Raw genomic sequence first — 25,014 nt, forward strand, 5'->3', positions numbered from 1 at the left:
TTCAAGGAGGTCAAAGGTCAGGGGAAACAAATAGTGGTATGACTCAGGAGTCATCATTGAATACACAGGAGGAAGATAATGAAGCAGTAGACAGTGGGTTCAAGTAAGACTGAGAATAAAGGAGACGCAGGGAGTGGGTTTATCACTCTTTCCCAGAATCCTCCCCCTGGAAGCTATTCATTTCCTGGATGTGTGCGTGAGACGTCTCTGAGATGCATTGCAGGGACCGCCCCTCCTCCCGAGGCTAGCCCACAGCAGGCACCATCAACTGTAATCCCAGTGTGTTCACCAGAGGACAAAGCTCTGCAAATGGAGGACAGAGACATCATGAAGAAGAGTGGGAAACCAAACACTAATGTTCCTTCTCAGGATAACTTGCATCTACATGACTGCAGCAGAGTGGGGCCTCCCATTGAGGCGTGCAACCTTTATCATTAACACCATCAGGAGGCAGGGCTGCAATACTGAGCCGAGATTCTGGATTATTTGGCTGCACGGGTCAAAATATGTCACGATGGCATAATGATGGACCACAGCATGTGATTGGTGGACAGTGTCCCCGCATGCTTGGGGCGGGGCTTGGAGGAGGGGTTAAATGTAGACTGGTGAAGACAGAGAGGATGGGGGCTAAATTTAGCCAATGGCTCTGCTGGGGTGGAGCTAATCCTCTTTGCACTCGAATTATCTGGCCTTCGGATTAGAGAGCTTTGCCTCTATGCAAGACATCTACTCTCAATAATGATGTCCCATAGCAGGCCGTACCATGTCCTCTGGTGGGGGTGGGAGAGTTGGCAGACTGGCTGCTGGAATGAATGGAGAATGTTTGAGTGGTACAAATGTTTCACTGTTTGCAATATAATGCAGAAGCATGAGTGTAATTTTGTCCATTTAATAACAGTTATCATATTTTGCTGTTTAAGTCAGGCTTAAAATATCCCACAATGTGACATATTAACTAGTGATTAATTCAAATGTTACTAATTGCACATACCATACAAGTAGTGCACATTATGGCTTTGGACAACAATGACACTATATAATCTTCTATAAATTGTAGATTTTTTTGAGTGACATTTTTACATTCATCATTGGAAAGTGATGGTACCAGCTGTAAATGCAACGTATTGACTCACAGAACACTTTATATGAATGTCTTTTCTTGCATTCTAAGCAGGTATGTCTTACAGAGTGATGTCTAACAGCACGTTGGATAGACGAGTCTGAAGGCTCACATGGTGATTAGGGAAACGACAAATCAACACTTGTATTACATCAAATGATGTTTATTTTGTAAAACTTTCCTCAAATCTTATTTTCATTTGAATTGCTGGTTAATTTTACCCCTGAAAATGATTTGTAAAAGAGTGCATTTATAGTATTTTCATCCAAAGCACTTTACAATGTGTTTCAGATTCAACACACATATTTTTGACTGAGACGTGCCACACTAGCCTAGATGATCAAACCTCCTAACCAGGACATATGTGAACATGCAACTGTGGCAGCAGGTCACAGGTTTACAGAGGAGAATGCAGAAGGTCAAAAGCATTTTCAGTGCTGCAATTTTATGCATTTAATGTATTGTATTGCATGGTGGAATGACCACAGTGCAAAACATTCTGCACTGAAAAGTGTATTTCAAAATAAAAAATGTGAATTAATTAAAAGAAAAGTATTTAGTCTGCAGCATGAAGGCTCCTGTCAGTATCATACTGTCATATATTCTATTATTGTAATATTAAGGATGCATTCATATGTACAGTGCATCCGGAAAGTATTCACAGCGCTTCACTTTTTCCACATTTTGTTATGTTACAGCCTTATTCCAAAATGGATTAAATTCATTTTTTTCCTCAAAGTTCTACACACAATACCCCATAATGATAACGTGAAAAACATTTTTGACAGTGCATGTCAGAGCACAAACCAAGCCATGAAGTCCAAAGAATTGTCTGTAGACCTCCGAGACAGGATTTTATCGAGGCACAGATCTGGGGAAGGGTACAGAAACATTTCTGCAGCATTGAAGGTCCCAATGAGCACAGTGGCCTCCATCATCTGTAAATGGAAGAAGTTTGAACCACCAGGACTCTTCCTAGAGTCGGCCGCCCGGCCAAACTGAGCGATCGGGGGAGAAGGGCCTTAGTCAGGGAGGTGACCAAGAACCCGATGGTCACTCTGACAGAGCTCCAACGTTGCTCTGTGAAGAGAGGAGAACCTTCCAGAAGGACAACCATCTCTGCAGCACTCCACCAAGCAGGCCTGTATGGTAGAGTGGCCAGACGGAAGACACTCCTCAATAAAAGGCTCATGACAGCCCACCTGGAGTTTACCAAAAGGCACCTGAAGGACTGTCAGACCATGAGAAACTAAATTCTCCGGTCTGATGAAACAAAGATTGAACTCTTTGGCCTGAATGCCAAGCGTCATGTTTGGAGGGAACCAGGCACCGCTCATCACCTGGCCAATACCATCTCTATGGTGAAGCATGGTGGTGGCAGCATCATGCTGTGGGGATGTTTTTCAGCGGCAGGAACTGGGAGACTAGTCAGGATGGAGGGAAAGATGAATGCAGCAATGTACAGAGACATCCTTGATGAAAACAGGACAACGACCCGAAGCACACAGCCAAGATAACAAAGGAATGTCTTCGGGACAACTCTGTGAATGTCTTTGAGAGGCCCAGCAGAGCCCAGACTTGAACAAGATTGAACATCTCTGGAGAGATCTGAAAATGTCTGTGCACCGACGCTCCCCATCCAACCTGATGGAGCTTGAGAGGTCCTGCAAAGAAGAACAGGAGAAACTGCCCAAAAATAGGTGCCAAGGTCATAGGTCAAGGGCATCATACTCAAAAAGACTTGAGGCTGCAATTGCTGCCAAAAGTGCTTTAACGACAGATTGAGCAACGTGTTATATTTTCATTCTTTATTTTTAATAGATTTGCACAAATTTTAAACAAACTTTTTTCACTTTGTCATTATGGGATATTGTGTGTAGAATTTTGAGGAAAAAAATGAATTTAATATATTTTGGAATAAGGCTGTAACATAACAAAATGTGTAAAAAGTGAAGCGCTGTGAATACTTTCCGGATGCACTGTAAGCAAGATATTCATATTTTAGCTTGATGCAGAGGAGCCAATTTTAGCTAACCTGTGTACAGACCAAGTATTATTTGGTAGTTTCATGTAGGACTAAAAATATTTTGCTTATCAGTCATTTAATTGACAGAAGATAGCTTGTCTTTGTAACAAATCAAATTTCTTTCAGTTTTGAACTGTTTGTCAGACACAACTAACACTACGTGGCTCCTTGAGTTTTTTGAAATTCTACGGCCTAAATGATATGTCAGTTAATATTATCATTAAATTCTAAAAATGTACACTCAAGAACTCCTTTTGACAAAATGTAGCAGAAAGAAATGTAGCAGCAGAAATTCTGGAGTTTCAGTGTCTTTTTCAACCACATTTGGAGGTATCACGTCTTTAGCTTTCACATTAGAGGCAGCACAAAGTGTGTGATAGACCCATCAGTCCACTAGAGGATATCGTGTTAGGTTTATGTTTTTGCTTCGCTTTGGTGGGAAAAGTGCACGTACGTATGACCAGGGTCTAAGAAGGAGGTTATTTGGTGTAGGTTATGTGACAAAGTCCAAAAGTGTTAAAGTCTGAGGGCTGAGGGAGGTTGGTGGTTGACGCCGGGTTGTCAGAGGGCAGTGTATCCACTGCCAGTAAAAACAAACTCCATAAAGATGTTGTGACCCACAGAGACTGCAGACACAAACTGGTGAAGGCCTCCTGAGGCCCGAGTAATCCATCTGTATATTAAAAGCTTTTTATATAATATAATATACTGTCATTTGAGGAAAGCCTGGCATCAATCCACCACGCCATCCAACCATAAAGGCTACTCTCGCTGTAGCATCAGACACTTCTTCTGTCATCGTCTGTATATTTTCTGTATGTAAACCACAGGAATGATGTGTGGTGCAGGAGAGCTATGATTATCCATCTCCCGCACTAGGTGCCACTCAGACGCATCCATAATCACCTCCGCACTCATCCACACCCGAAGAACGCCTTCCGTCCTGCTTCGAGGGAAGAGGAATGTTTCAGCCAATTTTTGCTGATATGCTTATCCGGAGCAACTCGGGATGGATGAGCAGCTACTGTAGCGAGTCAATGTCTCACTCAAGGACACTTTGGCACACAGCTATTCATGCAATGCGCCCTTCAGTTTATGGGAGAGGGTAACTATAGGCAGCTATTATCCAGACATGACACTGGTGCTGAAACCCACTTGCTGTAGTGTTTAGATAGAATCTCAAATGTGCACACTCTTGGAGTTTTCTTCACAGTGATTGCAGACTGCTGAAGGCCCACATTCAGGTTTCCATGACAACAAGCATCTACCCTGCTGAAGTGTCCTTGAGCCCCAAAAAGAAGAAAAGAAAATGCAGAATCTGAATCTGAGGGCTGCTCCTCTGACAGTTGACAATAACCTTTGACTTCTTTGTGGACGATCGTTTATAGAGATGGTTACAAAAAAAAAAAAAAAAAAAAAAAAAAAAAAATCCTGCAGAGTGACTACACAGTATGCAGCCAGTGTCAGTGCAGCCTGTTGCAATTTAAACCTTTAGGACTGTACCATCAGGTCCCAGGCCGGGGGGGGTTGGGTGGGGTGGGAGGCTAGTTCCGGGAGGTTTCCTGTGGGGCTGAGTTCTGGTGAAGGAGGGGTGGTGTGTGTGTGTGTGTGTGTGTGGTGTGTGTGGTGTGGTGTGGTGTGGGGGGAGGAGGGGGGGTCGTGAGCTTGGATCCTAATCCCTCAGGTTTGTCTGCAGCACGACCTTAGGATAAACTGACATGTAGGCTTTGGACATTTGAAAATGCTGCGGGGACTTTAGCTTTTTTTTTTATTATTTATGTTTTTGCTGTTCAGAAGACATTTTTATATTTCGGGAATGCCAACTCTGGTAAGAGAACTTTTGTTATTTACAATGTGTGCTGCATTGTTTAATTTGTTCTTTTGTCAGATCAAATCGTGATGTAGTGAGATAATTGAGATGGAGAAGACACCAGCGGTGCTATAATTTGTTTTAAAAATTGTATTTGTTCCAACAACATTGAAATACAGCATCAGTTTTTATAGCCAACAATCATTTCATATATAATAATTTACAAAAATCCCAATATATAAGCTCCAGTCTTTGAATACATTTTCATTTTGTCAACAAGCTCCTCTTAAAAAAAGAAATATAAGATAGATATTGTGCCACACGTTTTACTATTTGTCAAATTCTTTCACTTTTAAACGACAGAGGACACTGACAGACCAGGTTGAATGTCTTCCATCACCTGTAACAAGAATCTCTCCATTATGAGGATCCTGTGTTAGGAGAGGACACAGAATCTGGTTACTAATTTATGCATTTGACAGGTTAGCAGACAGGTCTTGCCCAGAAATCATGCAGGCTTGTCCTTTGACCTCTGGAGGTCACTGAAGACCTGAGATTAAAATGAACTCACCGCTTTGACAGTGGAGTATTCATTAGACACCCACACAGCAGATGCAGTCCAATTAATTTTATTTTTTTTCCAAAGGAAACAGTGCATAATTATGTATTACCTCTCAATTGCAATCACACCCCTCGCCTTGTTGTTTAGTCGAATCCTGGGTGTGCTAACTGGTAGAGCAGGTCAGCCATTTTTGTATCTGGACAAGAAATATTTGATTAAATCAGCGTAATGCCGATGACATCTTTTGCATTTTTTGTAATTTTTAAGCAAAAAAACACGTTTCTATTTCTCCTATGGTGAATCATATAAGCTGTCAGGTTCAGATCAAACAGCTGTTGTAGTGAGGCCTTTTTCTTGAAATCAGCTGTCTTGTTTGAGTCCCAACGTTAGTTAATGTGCACAGATTGCTAAAATAAATTTTGTTTTTAAACATGGTGAAAGCAAACTGAGATAAAGAGACAAATGGTACAAGCTGCAGGCGGTATGGAGTCCCCCTGAGGTGCTGATAAAAACATCTCATCCAAAAAATAATAAAGACAGATAGTAAAATGCAAAAATAACAACTTACGCATCTGAGGGGAGTAAAATTAATTAAAGGAAGCCTGACCCTGGGAGATAATTCATAAAATAACCTGCGAGGTGATTCATGATTTTGTAAATTTTTCGACAGTTCCCAACTGTAGTTACAACGTACATCCAAGAGGGGGAGGTTAGACTGGCTGAGTGTTTAAATATGGGTGAAAAAAAAGCTTCAATAAACCCTAAAAGGAGCCCTTGAGCAAGGCCCTCAGAGGAGGTGTATGGAGCTGCTCTGTGGCCAGCAGCAGAGCACCATGCTTGTACTGATAGCTTGAATTAAATATGAGAAATGTAGCTGGAAAAGATCGTCAACTGTGGACCACTAGGCAGCTCTAATGGTCTATCTACTGCCTGTGTGTGTGTGTGTGTGTACAGCTATTCCTCCAAAGTCCATTATCACAGCATTAATATGTAACTCCACACGAGTCTATGCTTCCATTGCTCTCTGTAGAACGAGCTACAAAAACTGATGAAGTGGAGACGACAGAGTTAGGCTCATTCAAACTAGTAAATTATCTAAATGGTAAAAGGTCACTTGTGAAATTGAAATAGCTTTCTGTAAATTACGCGGTGACCTCTCGGCTTCCTGTTAAACCTCACACTCACATTGATTTCCATGATTTCAAAGGGGCTCTCTGACTTTTCGACGACGGGACACTCTCAGAGGAAGATACATCGTGACCTATTCAAAAATCTGCAAAGGCATAGATGCCCATTTGACATCTGAATTGTGTGTGTGTGTGTGTGTGTGTGTGTGTGTGTGTGTGTGTGTGTGTGTGTGTGTGTGTTGTGGCTGTGAATGCAAACACAGATCAATAAGTTGGAAGCGAAGGGAGAGGGAGGGAGACGGAGGGGAGAAGACTGAGTACAGGCAGGCTAACTGTTATGTAAGCGCCAGCTGTGTGAGTAAAGGAGCTGCAGCGGGATGATGAAAGCAATATCACTTCCCTCAACCAGACTGAGCATCCATCCTCACACATTCTCCCCTGAATTGTTCATGTATTATTCACACAACTGAAAGAAGAAGAAAACATAAAGGATTGTGATCACATCAGGGTACTGCAGCTCCTCTCATTACTCTCAGCAACAACACTGATTGGTGCACACATTTTAACACGGACTTTCAAAAGTCCACATCCGAGGGCAGCAAATCCATTTCAGTGCTTTCAATCCAGACTCCGTAATCCACCTCTGCTGTCGGTCACCTCCACGACTTTCGTGATGAAACAATAATGCGAGGCAACAAGGGCAAAATGAAAAAAAAAAAAAATCTGCAGTCTTAATCTGGATTAAATTACAGTGTTCATCATCCTGTCGCCAAACCAGAACAGACCAAACCAAATCGAGCATTGTGGGACGATGAAGCCGCAACTGTTTCTGGACTAAGCAGCACCCGTGTAGCCGAATGGGTAATAATACCCCGACGAAAGTGACACCCCTAAAATAATCAGATTCAGGAGGGGAATGTGAATTAAACAAAATCTGAAAAACATTTCTTCATATTATTGTGAAATTCAAGCTATTGACAGGCAACATTAACACAGTTGTTGTTTTTTTACATTAAATGTTGATGAAAAAGGTCCAAATAAAATTGCATGAAATTGATTAATGTGGGCACAAATAAAAAGAAGTGCTCTGAAGCTGCTAACAAGCAAGGCTATCTTTCTAAATTTATTCTCTTTGTTTATTTCTATAAATGTCATCACTAAATCAGACTTCTTACCTTAAGATTCATAAGAATTGATAGAAATGAAATAGTGTTTGTTGAAATATTGATGTTAAATGTTAGATATTTACCAATAATTTAAGGAATCAGATAGGCCAGCATAATTAATCTCCTACAACATATTTACAACCGTGTTTTGAAATTGTGGCTATCAGTTTGTCAGGCTGAAAAAATGTGTGTTTTTCAAAAGTGTCACTTTTGAAAGAAGAAATAACATTTCCATCCTTCCAAAACTAAAATTGTTCTAAAGCAATTAAACAAAATGTTAGTCATTAGAAAACATCTGGCATGCCCAGTAGCTCATAGTGGCTAATGTTATCTGATGCTAGTAAGAGTTTAGAGGGATTTTGTTGTGTAACAGCACATTATGAATGTGAACTGCTGCTACAGCGACCACTTTCAGAACTAACAATTTGTAGCTTTTATGCTATAACATCTGATGTAAAGGCAGGTATCTTTAAAGTACTGCCAAGGTGCTTCAACAATGTCAAGGTAAGACAGTGAGGGATGTTTTGTCCTGCAATGTGAATGTAATCTGACCATAGCGTTTGACCAGATTAATCATATGAAGGTTATATTAAGGTTATTTTACAGTTTAACCCCTGTGACTGTATAATTACTCAACTTCCCATTCACTGTGTGCTGTATTTGGCATTCAACTAAGCTGCTTGGTTGTCTGACACAAAACATTTCTACCAAAGGTCATCATTTGCAATCTCTAAATGACAGAGCATCCAGCCTCAGGTTGACAGCTGCTTGATTTTTCAATCAATAAACGATACAGCAACAAAAATCTGAAAATTCAATGTAATTTGTGTCATTACGTTGGGTGCCTCTGGTCCCCGTACAAATCAAGACAGATCTGAATGTATCCTTGCAGCAGTGCTATGTGATGGATCAAAATGGCGTCAGAGCATTTGAACGGGGAGACGATGAGATTATCTGCTTGTGTGGAAGGACAAGCAGCCTACAGGGGAGAGAGGCATTCCCGAGCGTCTCTTTTCCTGCCAAAAGACACTTTTCATCCTTCAACAATAATAACCAGATCTGATTTTAGAAGGGAAAACATTTCACAAATAGTAATGAGTAACACCAGATGGGTTAAACTGATGGGAGAGACAACCGTTTGCATAAACTGAGGGCGTGAAATCAAAAATAATAAAGGGAAGTCTGCCCTTACATAATTACATGACCTATGGTGGGAAAATTGCATACTTGTATATTTTTCAGAGTTTTTCTCGGACTTTGATGTGCTGTTAATGTTTTTATAAAAGGACTGTCATGAAGCCCTTTGAGACTGTAATTGTAACTCAACTTGTCAGGTCATAAGCTGTCCCAAAGGGCACCGTCGCTTAGCAATGTCTCTGCTCTACAAGTGCACTGTTCCTTGCTGTTAAACTGACAGGCTATTTGTGGTGTGTGGTGTTAATTGTGTTTTAGGTCCAGCATGCAGCACTGTGCACATCGAAGACGCTGTTGAGGCCTTAAACTTGAGACGTGGAGTCTTAGAAGACCTGCAGATTTTCTGTTGACACTTGGGATCCAGGAGATTGCAGCGACACTGAGAGCAACTCAAGGCTCCTTCAGAGGATTATGCCATTATAGCTGACAACTTGAGCTTCCTCGGCATACAACGGCGACAAGGCAAAGTCAGTCCTGCTCCCCTTACACGCGGCAGGAACCATGTCTGACCCCTATCACAACAATGTGAACCAGCAGGTGACGGAGGGTGGGGAATACACCTACACCCAGGAGGGAGGAGGTAACGATGGCTACCCGTACCAAACAGACTATCCTCCACAAGACGAGGATGCCCGCAGTGACGCCACTGAAGGGGCAGATGATGATGAACAGATGTATGAGGGGGAGTATCAGGGCATCCCCCACCCCGATGAAGTCAAGGAGGCACGGCGGGCAGCTCGGATTGAAGCTAAGAGGAAAGCCCGTATGGCTGCCCAGCAGGAAGAGGAGGAGGACAACCTACCAGAGCAGTACGAGTCCATCATGGAGGACTGCGGCCACGGACGCTTCCAGTGGATGCTCTTCTTCGTGCTGGGCCTGGCGCTGATGGCCGACGGCGTGGACGGCTTCGTGGTGGGCTTCGTCCTGCCCAGTGCTGAGAAGGACATGTGCATATCCAACTCCGACAAAGGATTGCTGGGTAAGTGACAGCAAAGTCGTAGTAGGTGGGAAAATTGAAGTCACCAGTGTTAAGTGGTTTCTGCTGAGTGTCTCTATTGAAAACATTCACAGACTTTGCTTTTCATTCCAAAACAAAATAACCATCTTATCACCAGAAGGGAATATGGATAAAATACCGAAAAAAAATTGTTGAACAAGATGAAGGGCCACACTTTAATGATCTAACCACACTGTCTAAAATGCATGGGACAAGGGGCATTTAGGGCGTGGCCAAATCTACTTTTGCTCATTTAATGGCAAATGATCTCAGCGCGCAATAAGACACATGATCCAAAGGGGTTGTGCTTGGTTTCTTAATTAATCATGGGTGTGTTTTGGGCGTAACATGAAACCAATCAAAGCAGGCTATCATCTCCCATTGCCTTCAAGAGCCAGTTATACGTGCACCTTGGCGTATTGCTATGAGAGGGGCAGATTTTCCAAATCGTAGGAAAGAACGATTGTCTTCAGAGGAAACAGATCTACTTGTGCGCAGATTGAGCAGACCAACGTACACAGTAATTATCTGTCTCACTGTAATCTTTTTATTTTGAACCTTTAGACATAGTGTACGCACATTGTGCACACGCTGATGTTGGTGCATAATATTGTCTCAAAAATTAACCTGTAAACTAACAGTAAAATTCAAATTTTAAATGGTAAAATTTGATGCTGTAAGATTGAGCCCGGAGAGTTTAAAGCCATGCTCGCAGCTCCATGAAGCTGGACTTTGGCACCTTGGTGCTTTGAACTAAAAGCTAACATCAGCATGTTAACAATTTTAAAATAGCAATGCTAATATGCTGATATTAAGCGAGTATAACGTTTACCATGTTCACAAATGTAGCTTAGCTGGGATTTGCTAATTGGCAGATAAATTACAGCCCAATTAAAACTTTGACCCGATAATAAGAGGTCAGGGGATAATTATAATTATTATTATAATTCATCCAAATGAATTATAAATTCAATTTGATGGCAATCCATCCAATAATTGCTGAGACATCTAACGAAAAGCCAGAAATTTCAATGTCATAATGATGCTACAAGAAATGTCAGAGGACAACCAAAGTCACTGTAATTAAGTAGGTAATTAATTATCTTCATTACATGAATACATGTACAAGATTTCATGATAATTTCCTAAACGGTTGTTGAAATATTTCATTCTCGACAAAATATTGGAACTGACCGACAGACTGATTGATTTAGCAAGCACATTTCTCCCAAACAGATATGAAGCCTTTTGGAAACCGACTAGACTAACTAATTACAGTCATCTGTCGAAGAGTTCCAGCCTTTACCCAGAGAGGAGGAACTCATCAGTGAAATGATCTGCTGTTGTGCTTGGCTGGGACACAACCCTGCATATGTTTGGCTCTTGATGGCACATGGCTGCAGATCACTGCGTCAGACACAAATATCCCTTAGCCACTGGGAAAAATTAGGGAGAAAAGGCTTGGATCCTTCCAGGCAAATGCAAAAATGAAGAACATAATGTGTGTCCTAACAGAGTATAGCTCCATTATAAGCAACCAGATTAGCTTCACTGAGCCTTGGCAGTGGCGCTACATGTTTCAGGAAGTTGACTTGAGGATGCCACCATGCATCCCAATTGTTTAATTATGTTTAGTAGACACAGAAATATAGTTTGTCTGTTGAATAGTGTGCAATAAGGGTTGTGTATTCTTTATTTCAGTTGCCTGTTAGCTTCACTCGTTCCCAAATATTTACCACTAAAGTAAACACCAAGAAATAAAACTGAAATTTGTGTGCAACGCAGAGCCAGCTTACGGGGAAATGTACCTTGAAAACGTCTGTTCCTCACTTTCTGCGGAGACAACTAAACTGCAAATTAAAGCCTCTCACCTTATTTCCAACACCTCGTAAGTAGCCAGGCGATGTGGCAGACTGCACATCGCTCCTTTCATCCTACCAACAGGCTCCTGGGATGGAGCATTGTGAGAGATTGATGAGGAACCTGGTGGTGATTGTATTCGGTGTGTGTTCCCAGGCTAATACGGAGCATGTTGCAGCAGTCAGAGACCCTGGCGGCCCGCAGCGCCCGGTGCAGAGCTGTCAGATACGCTTCAGGCCTCTGACAGGCTGTGGTAGCAGGCGGAAGGCCTGGCGAAAATGAAATCACAGCGTCTGTTTGTGCAGAGCGGGAGGAGAGCCCTGATCATTGGCTGAGAATATGAAGTAGATCTGCAGAATGATCCGATTTGATTCATGCTCATGCTCTGTTCACCAGACACATGGGAGCAGAAATGTATTTAATCCTAACCTTATTCTTGGATAGCAGCTAGACTCCCAACTTTAGTTAAAGAAAAGAGACTCTGCACACATATCTTTAATGTTGGTTATATTGTTTAGTCCTCAGAGTTAGGATATAAGGGGTTAATATGAGACACAATACCACACTATATATGATTTCAGGGATTCAACTTCCAACCATCCCAAGGAAAAGCACGCTGCTGAACTTTCACTGCAGCTAAAACATTTCTGGAATAAAACCAGAATCACAATTAAAAAGGTCATGCATAAATTATGAGATGTTGGTTTTTTTTTATGCTGCCTCCTGCTATTAAAATGGAAATACAGAATGGCTTTTGGTGCTTTCCATTCATTGCTTTGGTGTTTTTGTTTTGCAACTCTCATGTTAATCATTCAAAAACATCTGAGATGTGTGGAATTTGACTTTTTACATGGTTCTGGAGATTTGTTTGCAGTCTGTTAAGAAATAGCAGCACCAATGTCCATGCAAATTATCCAGTGTTTTTTTTATATTTACTTCCAACACTGTGGCATGACAAGTAACTCCTCCTAACTTTTTCTAAATCAGGTTGCACCATTAAAACTTAAGCAAAGTTTTAGTTAATACATATTTTGTTGGTAAGACATTAGTAATGTGTAAATCAGGTGATAGAAATAATGTGTAGCACTTTTCAAACAAAAGCAAACAGCTATGCTAACAAGATGCAGCTGTGGCATTAAAAATTGTTCCAAAAGTAACCAAACTTAATTAATGCCTTTATTGTATTTACAGGTACATACATTGAAATATACTGTTTCAGAGTTATAGCATTCATGTAGTTTTGTGGCAAATATGAGCTTTTTTGCCTAATTGTCGGTCATTTGACGTATATTTTGCTATTTTATAAGAATGTAATTTAAAATATTACAACTTACATCATTACCTAACAGATTTTTTTTTTGTCAAATGATAGGTTCTTAAATCTAAAGAAACCACATATTAGCAAGCCTACATGAGTTTTGTCATTTGTTCATTTAGCTATACAAGAGTTACGCCTTTAATAGGATTAAAAATTTCACGAGAACTAATTATGGTGATTTTGTAATAATTTAGTGATGCATTAGATTTCGACAGAGTAAACTCTTCTGTCGTGATGGAGCTAAGTTTGAACTTAAGACCAGTTGTTACAACCGGCTCCAGGCTAGCAACTGAAGCAAGTTTCATCCACTGGCTACAAAGTCAGTTATTTCTGTTTCGGTCTTTCTAAAGGAGCTGAAACTGGAGGGAAATGTGGCTGATCCTTACTTAAAGTTGTTTTTCCTGCTATCAAACCATTTTATCCGGTGATTCAAATTCATGCAACATATGTTTTCTAAAATATGACCCGCTGTTTAAACAAGCTTATTTTCTTATATCTGTAAATGAACTCAATGACATGGAAGTGACATAAAACTTTTCATACTGAAAATCCTGAGATCTGTTCTAGTTTTGTAAACATGGTTAGCATTTGTTCAGTCAGTATACTGCATATTGTATATTTATGGCTTGCTTTGCTGTTGCAGTTTTTAGTAGATTCCTTCACTCTTCTCCCAAATGCGATGCATTACAGTGCTTTCACTTGTAATACAGCAAGCAAAAGATCAAATCTGCCTTCCCATTGAGGGATTCTGCGTCTTCACTGTGCTCAAGGACGCTTTTGCAGGCTTGTTGCTGCGGCAAAGGATCCTGGGACTTTACCTGAAGGACAGGCCTTCTGATCACGAGGCCATCCTTTCAGCTTGCCCGTGCACATATCTAAGACCTACACATCGCCTCGAGCAAAATTGTGGCCGAGATATTAGGTAACATGGTCGCTTCGTCTCCCGTTGCCCCGAGCGGTCACTTGTTGAATGGGATGTGCAACTTGGTGTGTAGAGCACCAGAGCATTTGGACGGTCTCGTAATCCACGGGGAAGGTGCACACTATGGCTGCACGTGCCGTTAAGCTGCTTAGTCCTTCTGTAATTAGGGCTGTGTAGTAAAAACACAGAGCAGGCAGAAGAGTACTCGTTGAAAGGTTTAAACAACAAGATGGAGAGGACGGCTGAGGTTGTAGGTTGGAGTCCGGACACAGACAACACAGGAGAGCCTATCACTCTCCCCAGAGAGTTAGCTAACAGCCAGAAGAAATGGCAGACCGGACCACCTGCACAGACTCCGCACCGCTGTGATTCAGGGTGAAATCCGCATTGATAAAGCATGTGCTCAATGTAACAATAAAATGTCACAGATAACAGCAAAGACAACTGGAGCCACACTTAATACATGAACAAAGCTGAAAGCAGGTTTTAAGGGAGTGTGGTGGAAGCAAAGCTATTCGCTGCGGATGCCTCCAAATTATTGTGACCTTTATTTTTCTGACAGCTTTCGGGGACAGCTATTATCAGTTCAGGTGAATTTTCTTTCTGATCAGTCGATCGGAGCTGCATCACACTGAAACAGTAGAAAGCGTGCTGAAGACCTGTTCTGCTGTGTTCATACGAGGGTGAAGAGAGCCCCCTTGTGGATGAAGACCATCAACTAATTGTGTGCATGTATTTGTATGCAGAGATCTGTAAAGATTCCATTGTCGGTTTAGCAGGTCAAGTACCACCATGTGAGTCACTGTGTGTGTTTGCAGGTCTGCTGGTGTACGTGGCCATGATGGCAGGTGCGCTGGTGTGGGGCGGTCTGTGTGATAAAATGGGGAGGAGGAAGTGTCTGATCTACGTCCTGACCATCGACCTGGTCTTCTCCTTCCTGTCCTGCTTCGCTCAGGGCTACGGCTTCTTCCTCTTCTTCAGGTTCTGCTCCGGCTTTGGGTGAGACGCACTTTTATTCCCATTTGCACTTGCAATGCTTCAACAAAGGCTTTTTTTTTTTTCTTTTTTTTATGACTGACCTTTTTCATAAATAATCCAAGTTGGTGGAAGCAGGATTCAAAATAAGACCTGACATTTAAATAAGATAAGTAACGGGCAGCACTTCCATTAAAATAAACTGTGGTCTTTTAGCAGGATCGGTCTGGAGGATAGTGTGAAGAAACTCCATTGTTTGTTTGTTTTCCTTATTAATATTGCACATATACATTTTACAGTCTTTTCATTCTTAAGGGTGCAGTATTCGCAATCATCTTAAAATAAGACTGATCCCAGACAGATGATTAGTACACTACAAAGGGGGTTATATTTCCTATATTGGTACACACATAGACAGTAACTAAGGGCTTATCTTCAGTTTTATAGCTACTATTAGCTTTAAAGTTTCAGTGTGTAGAATTTAGTTAGATCTACTGGCAGGAATTGAATATATAATACCAAAAACTGAGAATCAATGAGTTTTCGTTACTTTAAATTGAGAATCTCATCTGTACAGAGGGAGCGAGTCTTCTTCCATCGAGTGCACCATGTTGCACAGCCGAGTTTCTACAGTAGCCCAAAAGGGACAAACCAAAACATTGGCTCCAGAGAGGGCCTTTCACGTTCATCATGGTTACCATAGATTTTCTTACAAACTTGAAAGAGGAGGGCGAGGTGAGGTGTGTTCAGCTGGTTGCAACCTGCAACCTCACTGCTGGGCTTTATCCAATTCGAAAAAACAAGCTCATCATTTGTGTCTCTTACTGTGATCATGTTTGACAGCACGTTCTCTACCATTAAGCTGTCAAACTAAAGCTGATCCATGAGCTTCAGTTTCATGAGAAAGTGCTAAAAAAAAGTTTTGTTAGACCCACTGAACCACTGTCTGCAGCATGCTGGCACCACACTGTTAATACCACCTCAAAGATACTCTAACTGCACGCTGCACACAAGGAGATCCCCGTTTATTTACTTCAACCGAGCATTTCTTTATTACACTAATTAAAACAAGTGAACAATGCTCTTTGCTTGTTTTTCACTCCAGTTTTATTGCTGGCTTCCTGCTGTCGCCAGCACCTTGCAGTGCGGCTATTGCTGTGCACTGATTGATTTTGCATCCTTCCAAGACACAGTTCTTTTGATAATGCTTGCAGCCTGACTGTAGCCAGACCTGCAATATCGATGTTTGAGCTTTTTGCTAAGCCAAAGAAAATGCAAGGTCACCAAAATAAAACGGTGGGTTGTTGCTGATTCACGCTGATAACGCGCCTCATGTTAGTCATCAACGCTCACATCTGCAGAGAGGAAGTGAACACATTTTGCTGGCTTCACAGAATGCAAAGAGCAGACAGACTGCACACGCGGGCCTATATGGGAAGATTTGTCGTCATCATGAAAAAGAGAGAAATCTTCTGAAATGCCAGTCGTGCCTGTGCTGATGTTAAACATACTGATGTGATGTTTATCAGCTGTATGTGCAGTAGTTTTTTTTTCTCCACCATTTAAACCATTTAAAAAGTAAAATGTCACAAGAATTATGTAAAATATTTGAGAAAAGGATGTAGCATCAACATAAAAGGTGAAATATTGCCAGTGATGGTGTCGTTATGCTGTAGTTCATGATCATTACCAGGGTTGAAACTTCCCAAGCACCAGGCTGCAGCTGTAAATCAACCACTCTCATCATATGAATCACTTCTCAGTCACTTCCTGCAAATTTGAACCAAATCCTAGACTTAACTCTCTGGTCTGGTCAGACGGCATCACACTGAACACTGAGCACTTAACACAATCCATTAAATACTTCACTAGCCATCAAAAATGTTCTCGTCATTCCATATCAAAATACATTTAATTCTAAGTTTTCTACCTCTGAAATAAATCTGTATATGGAATTTTGTGTTTGATTTTCCAAAATCTGGGTATCAACTTGCTTGGGTTTTCAATTGCTTCTCCAGAGGTAGATAAAGTCAGTAAAGCCGAAATTCCAGCGGCGACAGAGATAGATGTCTCCAAATAGTTGTGTTTGGTGAGGAAACAGGGTGATGTGTTTTGTGCTTCCTGCTCCAGAATCGGCGGCTCCATCCCGATTGTGTACACCTACTTTACCGAGTTCCTGCAGATGGATAAACGTGGAGAACATCTGAGCTGGCTCTGCATGTTCTGGATGCTGGGAGGCCTGTATGCCTCGTTCACTGCCTGGGGGATCATTCCTCACTATGGTAAAAAAAATTGTACAGTTAATTGTTGTTTGTTTCACAAACAATAAATAACTGGGCTGTTTCCCTCTCAGTCTGCAAGATTGGGCTAAATGACTTTAATAGCTCATCTTGATGCTTATGAGTCATATTGGAAAGTAATCACAGCAGTTATAGTCTAAATTGATTAGTAATTAACATTAAAACAACCAAACATTTTTCCAGCATCAGGTTTGAAAAACAGTCCAACAGTTGCCTGCATGTGATTGAATTTTTAATGATTTCAATGCAGATAACTCATGCCAAAAGATGTTTTGCGTAAAGATGCATTTTGTTGCACTTATAAACATGTTTTTTACTGGGTGGTTTCCAGGCTGGGGCTTCGCCATCGGTACCGAGTTCCAGATGCAAAGTTGGAGGCTGTTTATTCTGGTGTGCCTCTTCCCCGTGCTGGCTGCACTCGTCGGAGTCGTCTTCATGCCGGAGAGCCCACGTTTCCTGCTGGAGGTCAGTGGAGCCAGTTTGAAACCCCGGACCAATAAGTGCAGTATCCTAATATTCATTGTCAGTTCACAGTATTAAACATTAAGCTGTGATTGGCTGAGAATGCCGAGTCATCGGCCACCACAGCAACATCCCACTGCTGTGCAAAGGTAGCGAAGGGCTGCTAAGGCATCAGCAGGACACCACCCACCCCTGTTTCTCATCCAGGACATTGTCAGAGCTTTAACCACATGTGGTATTGTGTTTGTATGTTACTGCTGCAGCACTCCCCCACCTTATCACACATCACCCCTGCTGATAAGAGGCAGACCTAATGGGAACGTCGTCCCTCAGCTGCGTGTGTGGCTGCAGTGTATGTGGGAAACCTTCAGTGGTCAAACCCATAATTAAAAGAGTCGCTTCTATACATAGCGCACTATACGGTTCACTGTGTAATTTTAACAAGACACACCAAAAAACCCTGAGAGTTCTCACAGAGCACGCTTGGTTACATAAATATGCATTAATATGTGTGTTTTTCAGAATGCCCGACACGATGAGGCGTGGATGATCCTGCGGCGGGTTCATGACACCAACTGGAAAGCCAAAGGCGAGCCCGAGAGAGTCTTCACGGTGAGTCTTCATTCACAACAACGTTGCTTAACTTCTAATTTATCAGGTTGTTAACAAAATAAAAGTAGCCACAGGCTGTCAGATCTGATTGTCAGCTTTTTGTGCAGGTGATTTATTCGCGCCTTTAAGTGTTAAGAATAGCAAATTGTATGCACTTTATAGTTTGTGTAAATGATTTGAAAAGCTCTTTCATTGCACTTAAAGAGACAGAACTCATGAAGTCAAATAAACTGAGTGAGAAGGGGCTTAAAATGAGGAAGCACAACATTTTAGCCAACCCTAAAACTTAAATTAGAAAGCATAATACCAGAGGTTATGTCATAAAACTTACAGATATTATCTATACAATATACATTGCACACCAAACAGACCAAACAGCGACACGCTGTTTAAATACTGGTACAAATGTTACTCACATGTCCTGATAAAGATAGAGTCCAGTTTGAACTGCTTGTCCGAATAAAATAACCTCCAGCAGAATCATCACAATCATCTCAGTGTGTGTGCAGCAGTGCTTCATAAAGCAGGGTGTGGACATGCAGATACAGGTTTTAGTGTCTCAGCCAGGCTTATTCAATTTCAGTGATTCTCAAACTGTGGCGCATGAATCACTGGCGGGAGGCGAGGCTCCCCCTGGTGGTGTGTAAGAGCCTTGCTGAAAGGGTAACAACTGCACTGCATGTAAAAAAAAAAAAAAAAGAAGTGTCATTTCATTTAATTCTATGACAGACAACAGTTATTGTACACATCAAAGTGCAGGGATGTAAGATATCAGAATCATTTAAATGTTTCCTGTGCTCAGCCAAGTAGGGTGACGTCACATGAAGTCAGACAGTGTTAGCGTAATGTTCATATCAGCTGAGGACAGTCGGATTTGGACTCTCCGGTCTAAAGCAAGTAGAATAAGAGTACATTTAAATGGCTACAAGGTCCGAGTCATCAGTCTAGAGGCAAATGAGAACTCTGGACCTGACAGGACAGATGAACCTTTCAGTGATGAAGAGGAGCCCACAGTTGGGTAGTGGCGGTTTGAAAAGTGTGGGAACCTCTGTTCTGTGTAACTGGACGAGCCCACGTTGACAAGAGTGTAAAGAGTGGCTTCAACTCATCATATAGGCTACTGCCTTTGCAAATATGATTGCCAAGATAAATAATATCCAAAGCAAAACTGGTTAAATATCAAAGGGTACAGTATACTAGCTAACAAGATGTAAATAATTGTTGGGGTAGCAGGGTGTTCCCTTTGAACTGCTAAAAAAAATTGGATTCATTTATTCATCTGTATTTATGTACGAAGTTAAAACAAATAAAAAATGAATAAAGAAATGATATGATAAGGGAATTCACTCGATGAGAAACAATAATAATTAAGATAAATGTGAAGATGAAGGTGGTGATATTGAATACTGCTCTCTCTCCGTGTAGGTGACCAACATCAAGACTCCACAAACTCAGGAGGACGAGTTCATAGAGATCCAGAGTGACACTGGAACGGCCTTCCAGCGCTGGACTGTCCGACACACGACCATGCTGCAGCAGGTCCGACAATCCCTCTTCCACGAGAATGAAATACATCCAAATGTGTAGAGTAGAAAGTTTGACTTTGCTCTTCCTGCAGTCGTTACACGTCAAGCGTCCTCTGTCTGTCTGTCCCTCCTTCCTTCAGGTGATGGCCAACATAATGTCTCTGTCCGGTCCAGAGCTCCGACTACAAGGCCTCTTCCTGGTTATTATCTGGTTCTGCTTGGCCTTCAGGTAGCGCCATGACATTTTGCCTCCAGATGCGCGTTGAGATTTGGTTTTCATGTGCTCAGGTTTTGTGTGTTTCTGTGTGCATCAGCTACCACGGGCTGGGAGTGTGGTTCCCTGATATGATCAAGTACATGCAGTACGAGGAGTACGAGTCCAAGGTCCGAATCTTCCACCGGGAACGTGTGGAGCGCTTCCACTTTAACTTCTCTCTGGTCAACCAGATCCACCGCGAGGGAGAGTACATCCATGACAAGTGGGTTTCCTCAGCACCGCTCCTCGGTTACTGTGTGTTTGTTTGTGCTACTGCTTCATGTCATTTCTTTCCTTTCTTTCAGGTTCGCAAACATTGAGATTAAGTCTGTCAAATTTGAGGATTCCCTGTTTGAGAACTGCTACTTCGAAGACGTCAAATCAACCAACACTTTCTTTGAGAATTGCACCCTCAAAAACACCGTCTTCTACAACACAGGTACTGTAATGCCAGGCTGCTTTTTTTTTGCTGCTAAAAATAACATATTTCACCCAAATCTGCGAGCCTCACCTCCTCTTACAACCCTTTTGTCCTCTCTCACCAGACCTCTGGCATGAGAAGTTCAAAGAGTGTCGAATGGAGAACACCACCTTCCTCCATCCTAAGAAAGGCTGCCATCTGAACTTCCAGGAGGAGAACGACATCGTGATCTATATGGTCAGCTTCCTGGGCAGTTTGGCTGTGTTGCCTGGCAACATAATCTCAGCTTTGTTCATGGACAAGATAGGAAGAATCCGAATAATAGGTGAGATCAGTGTCGTCACCCACGACAGATGTTTTGTGTGTGTGTGTGTGTGTGTGTGTGTGTGTGTGTGTGTGTGTGTGTGTGTGTGTGTGTGTGTGTGTGTGTGTGTGTGTGTGTGTGTGTGTTGCCTAACATATTTCAGTGTGTCATCATCTGTTTGCCCTTTGTTGTAGGTGGTTCCTTGCTGGCGTCGTCGGCCTGCACTTTCCTGCTGCTGTTAAGTTTCAGTCAAGGTGCTGTAATATGTTGGCAGTGTCTCTTCTATGCCGTCAGCGTGGCAGCGTGGAACGGACTCGAGGTCATTTCTGTGGAGCTCTACCCCTCCTCGAAAAGGTACACGCCAACTCCAGCCCATTAGTAGGTGCAGTGTGAGCTCCATACTTAGTTCAACTCCTCTCTGAAAAGGTTTGGTTCAACATGCCATTCACTAAAGCCCTCACCCAAACAGCAAAGGTCCAGACATATCTTACACGAGTGTAACTAGGCACAACAGGCCCGGCAATTATAGTGACGACATGATTATACGAATGAGTGATTTGACATTGTGGGAAAGTGGAAGTGACAAAGAGAACAGAGCTGCAGGAAAATCAAATGTTCACCCAAAGAGGAATGAATGTGTAACGTGAGGGAACAGATCTGTCTTATTGAACTTACACATTCACTTCATTTAAAAGGTTTTTCAAAACAAAAACAAGCAAAATGTGAATAAGGAATGACACTGTGTTTATCTATGTCCGCCGCTGGCCTTAGCATGCCCAGCCGAGCCCTGTATTTCTTCAGCCATATGTTGTTTTGTTGGTTACATTCGGGACGAAAGCATCCACCATCAGGGAGAAACAATTGCTCTTATAAAAGTTACTGATAAACGTTGAAATTGTAAACAGAAGCCACAATGGAAAGCCTGACAAGCATAGCAACAGGGGGGGGGGGGGGGGCGGAAATTCAGTGAATGGTCAATTACCACTTCTATTAAAAGCTACATGCCAATTTAAACTCTGCCATTTAAGTCACGGTCTAACTCAGCTTTCTTGCACCACAATAGTATACTCACAGTTCAGCACATATCCAGTTCATCATTCAGTCAAATTATGCATCTAATGCTTGTCTGTCTTTCTGACTCTGCAGAGGGACAGCGTTTGGGATCCTGAACGGGATCTGTAAGTTTGCGGCCATCATCGCCAGCTTCATCTTCGCAGCCTTCATCGGCATCACCAAGATCATCCCCATCTTCCTGGCCTTTGCCGCCCTCGTCTGCGGAGGGCTGGTGGCTCTCAAGCTGCCCGAAACCCGGGAGAAAATCCTCTCTTGAAAAGCCAAACTCCTGCAGCCTCCGGGCCCCAGACACAGCGTAGCTTCGGGGGAAAGATTCAGCCTAAACTGAAATATGGAAGACAGGGAAGAAAGGCCACGTTGTGCTAGCATTGTGTTTATGAGTCTGTCATTGTTATGATTAAAAATGTTGAAAACCTGTCTGGTTGCCTACACGAACCTGCGGCAGCTTTCTGTTTCCGCCCTATCAGCTCCTCAGGCTGCCCTGCATTCCTGTCACATCATATGAAAGTAGTCTTTGTCATCCTGTGTCGCCCCGTCCTCCACTCACACACAGCGTAGCAACATTTTGTTTCGTTTGAGGTTTGTGTAAAGATTTAATGTGAGATGAAACTGTGTCTGTACTTGAACGGTGATGTAGTTCATGTTACCATGTTGTGCTTTGATTTCATTCCCTCTTGGAGAAAGAAAGAGCGAGGACTTCTAATGATAACTTGAACGGGGTTGGAGTCCTGTTGTATTCACCGCCGAGGCTCAGCAGCAATATCACTGCTGGTGTTGTTATTCAGAGGAACACCTCTTTCGTTCACCCAGTCTTTATTTATTCTGCACTGTCCTGTGGTGTCCGTAGTCTTCTGTAGTCGTTGCTCGATTTCTTCTCTCTAGATATAAACCCGGCCTGACCATTTCATTAAATATAGGAGATATTTTTTATTGAATCCACTCTTGTTCATTTCTCCCAGCTGATCCAAATCCAACCCGACTGGATTCTCCTCACTGTTTGTCGTCTTGTCCTCGACTGCGGGTCGTCGTGTCTGTCCTTCAACTGTAGAGCTGTGTGTTGTAGGTGGTGATAACGTAGAGTTTTATCTGTCACATCTTGCCATGACAAAAGTGTAAGGAACTGTTGTTGAATTTGTTTTTTCGTCTTTTTCTAAAAAGAGAGAATGATAAGAAACTGTGAGATTAGATGTTTTGATATGATGTTCTCATTTTAACGTTCTGATGAAGAACTGCTTGCTGCATTTCTGACAACATGTGTCAAGATTTCTAAGGAGCATGTTACTTTTTTTGGCATGACTGAGCTGTGTGTGTGTGTGAGTGGCTGTTATCCACACATCTGTGAATTTACTGAGACACAACAGTCTGACTACCAATACTGTATTTGTTGTTGTACATATAGACCTGTGTATATTAGTTGTAACATATTAGCTGCATCATGACTTGAATAAAGCTGAGCGATCGTGATCCAGTTTCTTGATTAAAGATGCAGAATGTGAAATGAACAAATGAAACAAGTTACATAAGCATTTTGGGAAATGAATACCATTGTTATTGTCTGTAAATTAAGTACAGATATATAACTCGCAGCCCGATAGCACCTGTGTACAAAGCTAGCAAAGTTGGAAGTGGGAGGGACACCTGCATCCTACAGTGTTTTTGTCTCCTGTCTCTTCTCTCATTTTAGTTTCTTCTTGAAAGATATCCTCAGTGTTACTTAACATAATGTTATAATCATAAAGGGTAAGATAAATCATGTTTTGTTTGTCATTTTGGCATGGCAGACAGGTCTAAATACTACAATACTACCCATGAGCTTTGGACAATGTCACCATTGGGAGGAAGCCAATTAGAGGTGCGACACAGGACACTAGGTAAATCAATTAATTGTTGTTGTTGCCGAAATGTGGTAGCCTGGTGTTACTAGAGCCAGATTTATTGTTTCCAGTCATTGCATCATGATGGATGTAGACCTCGTGTTAACTTTCAAACTTTCAAAGCAGCCTTTAACCAATCAGCGGTGACCATCTTATATCATACGTTGAACGCCGAAACTTTACCACCGTTGTTGGAACTACCTCACAAAACGCGAACAGGGTTTCCAGACTTTAATCACAGCGAAGACTTAAGCCGTGGGTGAGCGGAGCCAGGCTACATGTGGCACCACAGAATTTGTCTCCCCCTTCTGCCAGCGAGAGTAATTACAGAAACACTGTCAACAACGTCCTCACAGGCTCCATTGTAGACTCCGTCGCTGTTGCAGCTGTAAATTGGTGGATAAATTGTTTTGAGTGTCACGACACTCAAAAAATGACTCGAATGACCATCAGAATTCACTTCATCCTGTCCGACAACATTTAGAAAGTCTAGAAAAGCAACATAATTGAATAATTTGATCCTCATTCAAGTTAGCATAGGGTTATAAACTGGAAGTTAGCCAGCTCGCCCGGCGTATGTCCCTCGTGTGCATGCTGTGCCCATAAACCATGCTCAGTATTCATTTATCCAGAGCGGGAATGGCTCACCAGACACCAGAGTTTAAAACTCAACATACTGTGGATAGATTTACCTGTTAGTGAAAGGCTTAATCAGCACTGTGGGAATTTGTTTGGCAGGGTTTTCAATATAACAGATGTTCATTGGTATGTAAAACTCCCCGAGCTTTAAATCTACAATGACACTGGCATCTTCTGCTCTCAACTCTAAGCTCAGGAATCAGATGTTTCTTGCATAAATGCATCTTGAGAGTTGTAGTGTTGTAATGTACTCCAGTTTGCACCTCTAGATATCCTCTGATTCAGCTGTTAATCATTTACTTATCCATTTATTTAGGGACATTGCACATTAATCAGCATCACGCTAAACAGCCAGTTTACAACCATTGTGTACCATAGACAGATGCTAAATTAGCCACAATTCAATGGCTCAATTCATTTCGGGTTTCATGCCGGTCCAAGTACTTCAACTCCAATGTTGCATCTCATT

General features: G+C 42.0%; 1 protein-coding gene across 1 annotated transcript; it reads left to right on the forward strand.

The window, feature by feature from the left end:
• The first annotated feature begins 9,506 nt into the window (after positions 1 to 9,506).
• sv2ba (synaptic vesicle glycoprotein 2Ba) lies at positions 9,507 to 23,150 on the forward strand. Its single transcript, XM_069173891.1, has 12 exons — positions 9,507 to 9,984; positions 14,921 to 15,101; positions 17,208 to 17,359; positions 17,709 to 17,842; positions 18,362 to 18,451; positions 19,877 to 19,990; positions 20,118 to 20,206; positions 20,292 to 20,456; positions 20,539 to 20,672; positions 20,779 to 20,979; positions 21,153 to 21,312; positions 22,105 to 23,150. The coding sequence occupies exons 1-12, from the start codon at positions 9,507 to 9,509 to the stop codon at positions 22,286 to 22,288; spliced, it is 2,082 nt and encodes a 693-aa protein (XP_069029992.1). The 3' UTR covers positions 22,289 to 23,150.
• Positions 23,151 to 25,014: the final 1,864 nt, after the last annotated feature.

The sequence above is a fragment of the Embiotoca jacksoni genome, unplaced genomic scaffold (genome assembly GCF_022577435.1).
Source record: "Embiotoca jacksoni isolate LCO1_2020_lvr unplaced genomic scaffold, fEmbJac1.0.p SCAF_6, whole genome shotgun sequence".
Lineage (NCBI taxonomy): Eukaryota > Metazoa > Chordata > Actinopteri > Embiotocidae > Embiotoca > Embiotoca jacksoni.

What these genes read in the sequence shown, in the direction of transcription:
- sv2ba (XM_069173891.1), top strand. Translation starts at nt 9,507, where the DNA reads ATGTCTGACCCCTATCACAACAATGTGAACCAGCAGGTGACGGAGGGT. An exon ending in CTCCGACAAAGGATTGCTGG is followed by an intron (nt 9,985 to 14,920) that starts GTAAGTGACAGC and finishes GTGTGTTTGCAG; the next exon opens with GTCTGCTGGTGTACGTGGCC. An exon ending in AGCCCGAGAGAGTCTTCACG is followed by an intron (nt 18,452 to 19,876) that starts GTGAGTCTTCAT and finishes CTCTCCGTGTAG; the next exon opens with GTGACCAACATCAAGACTCC.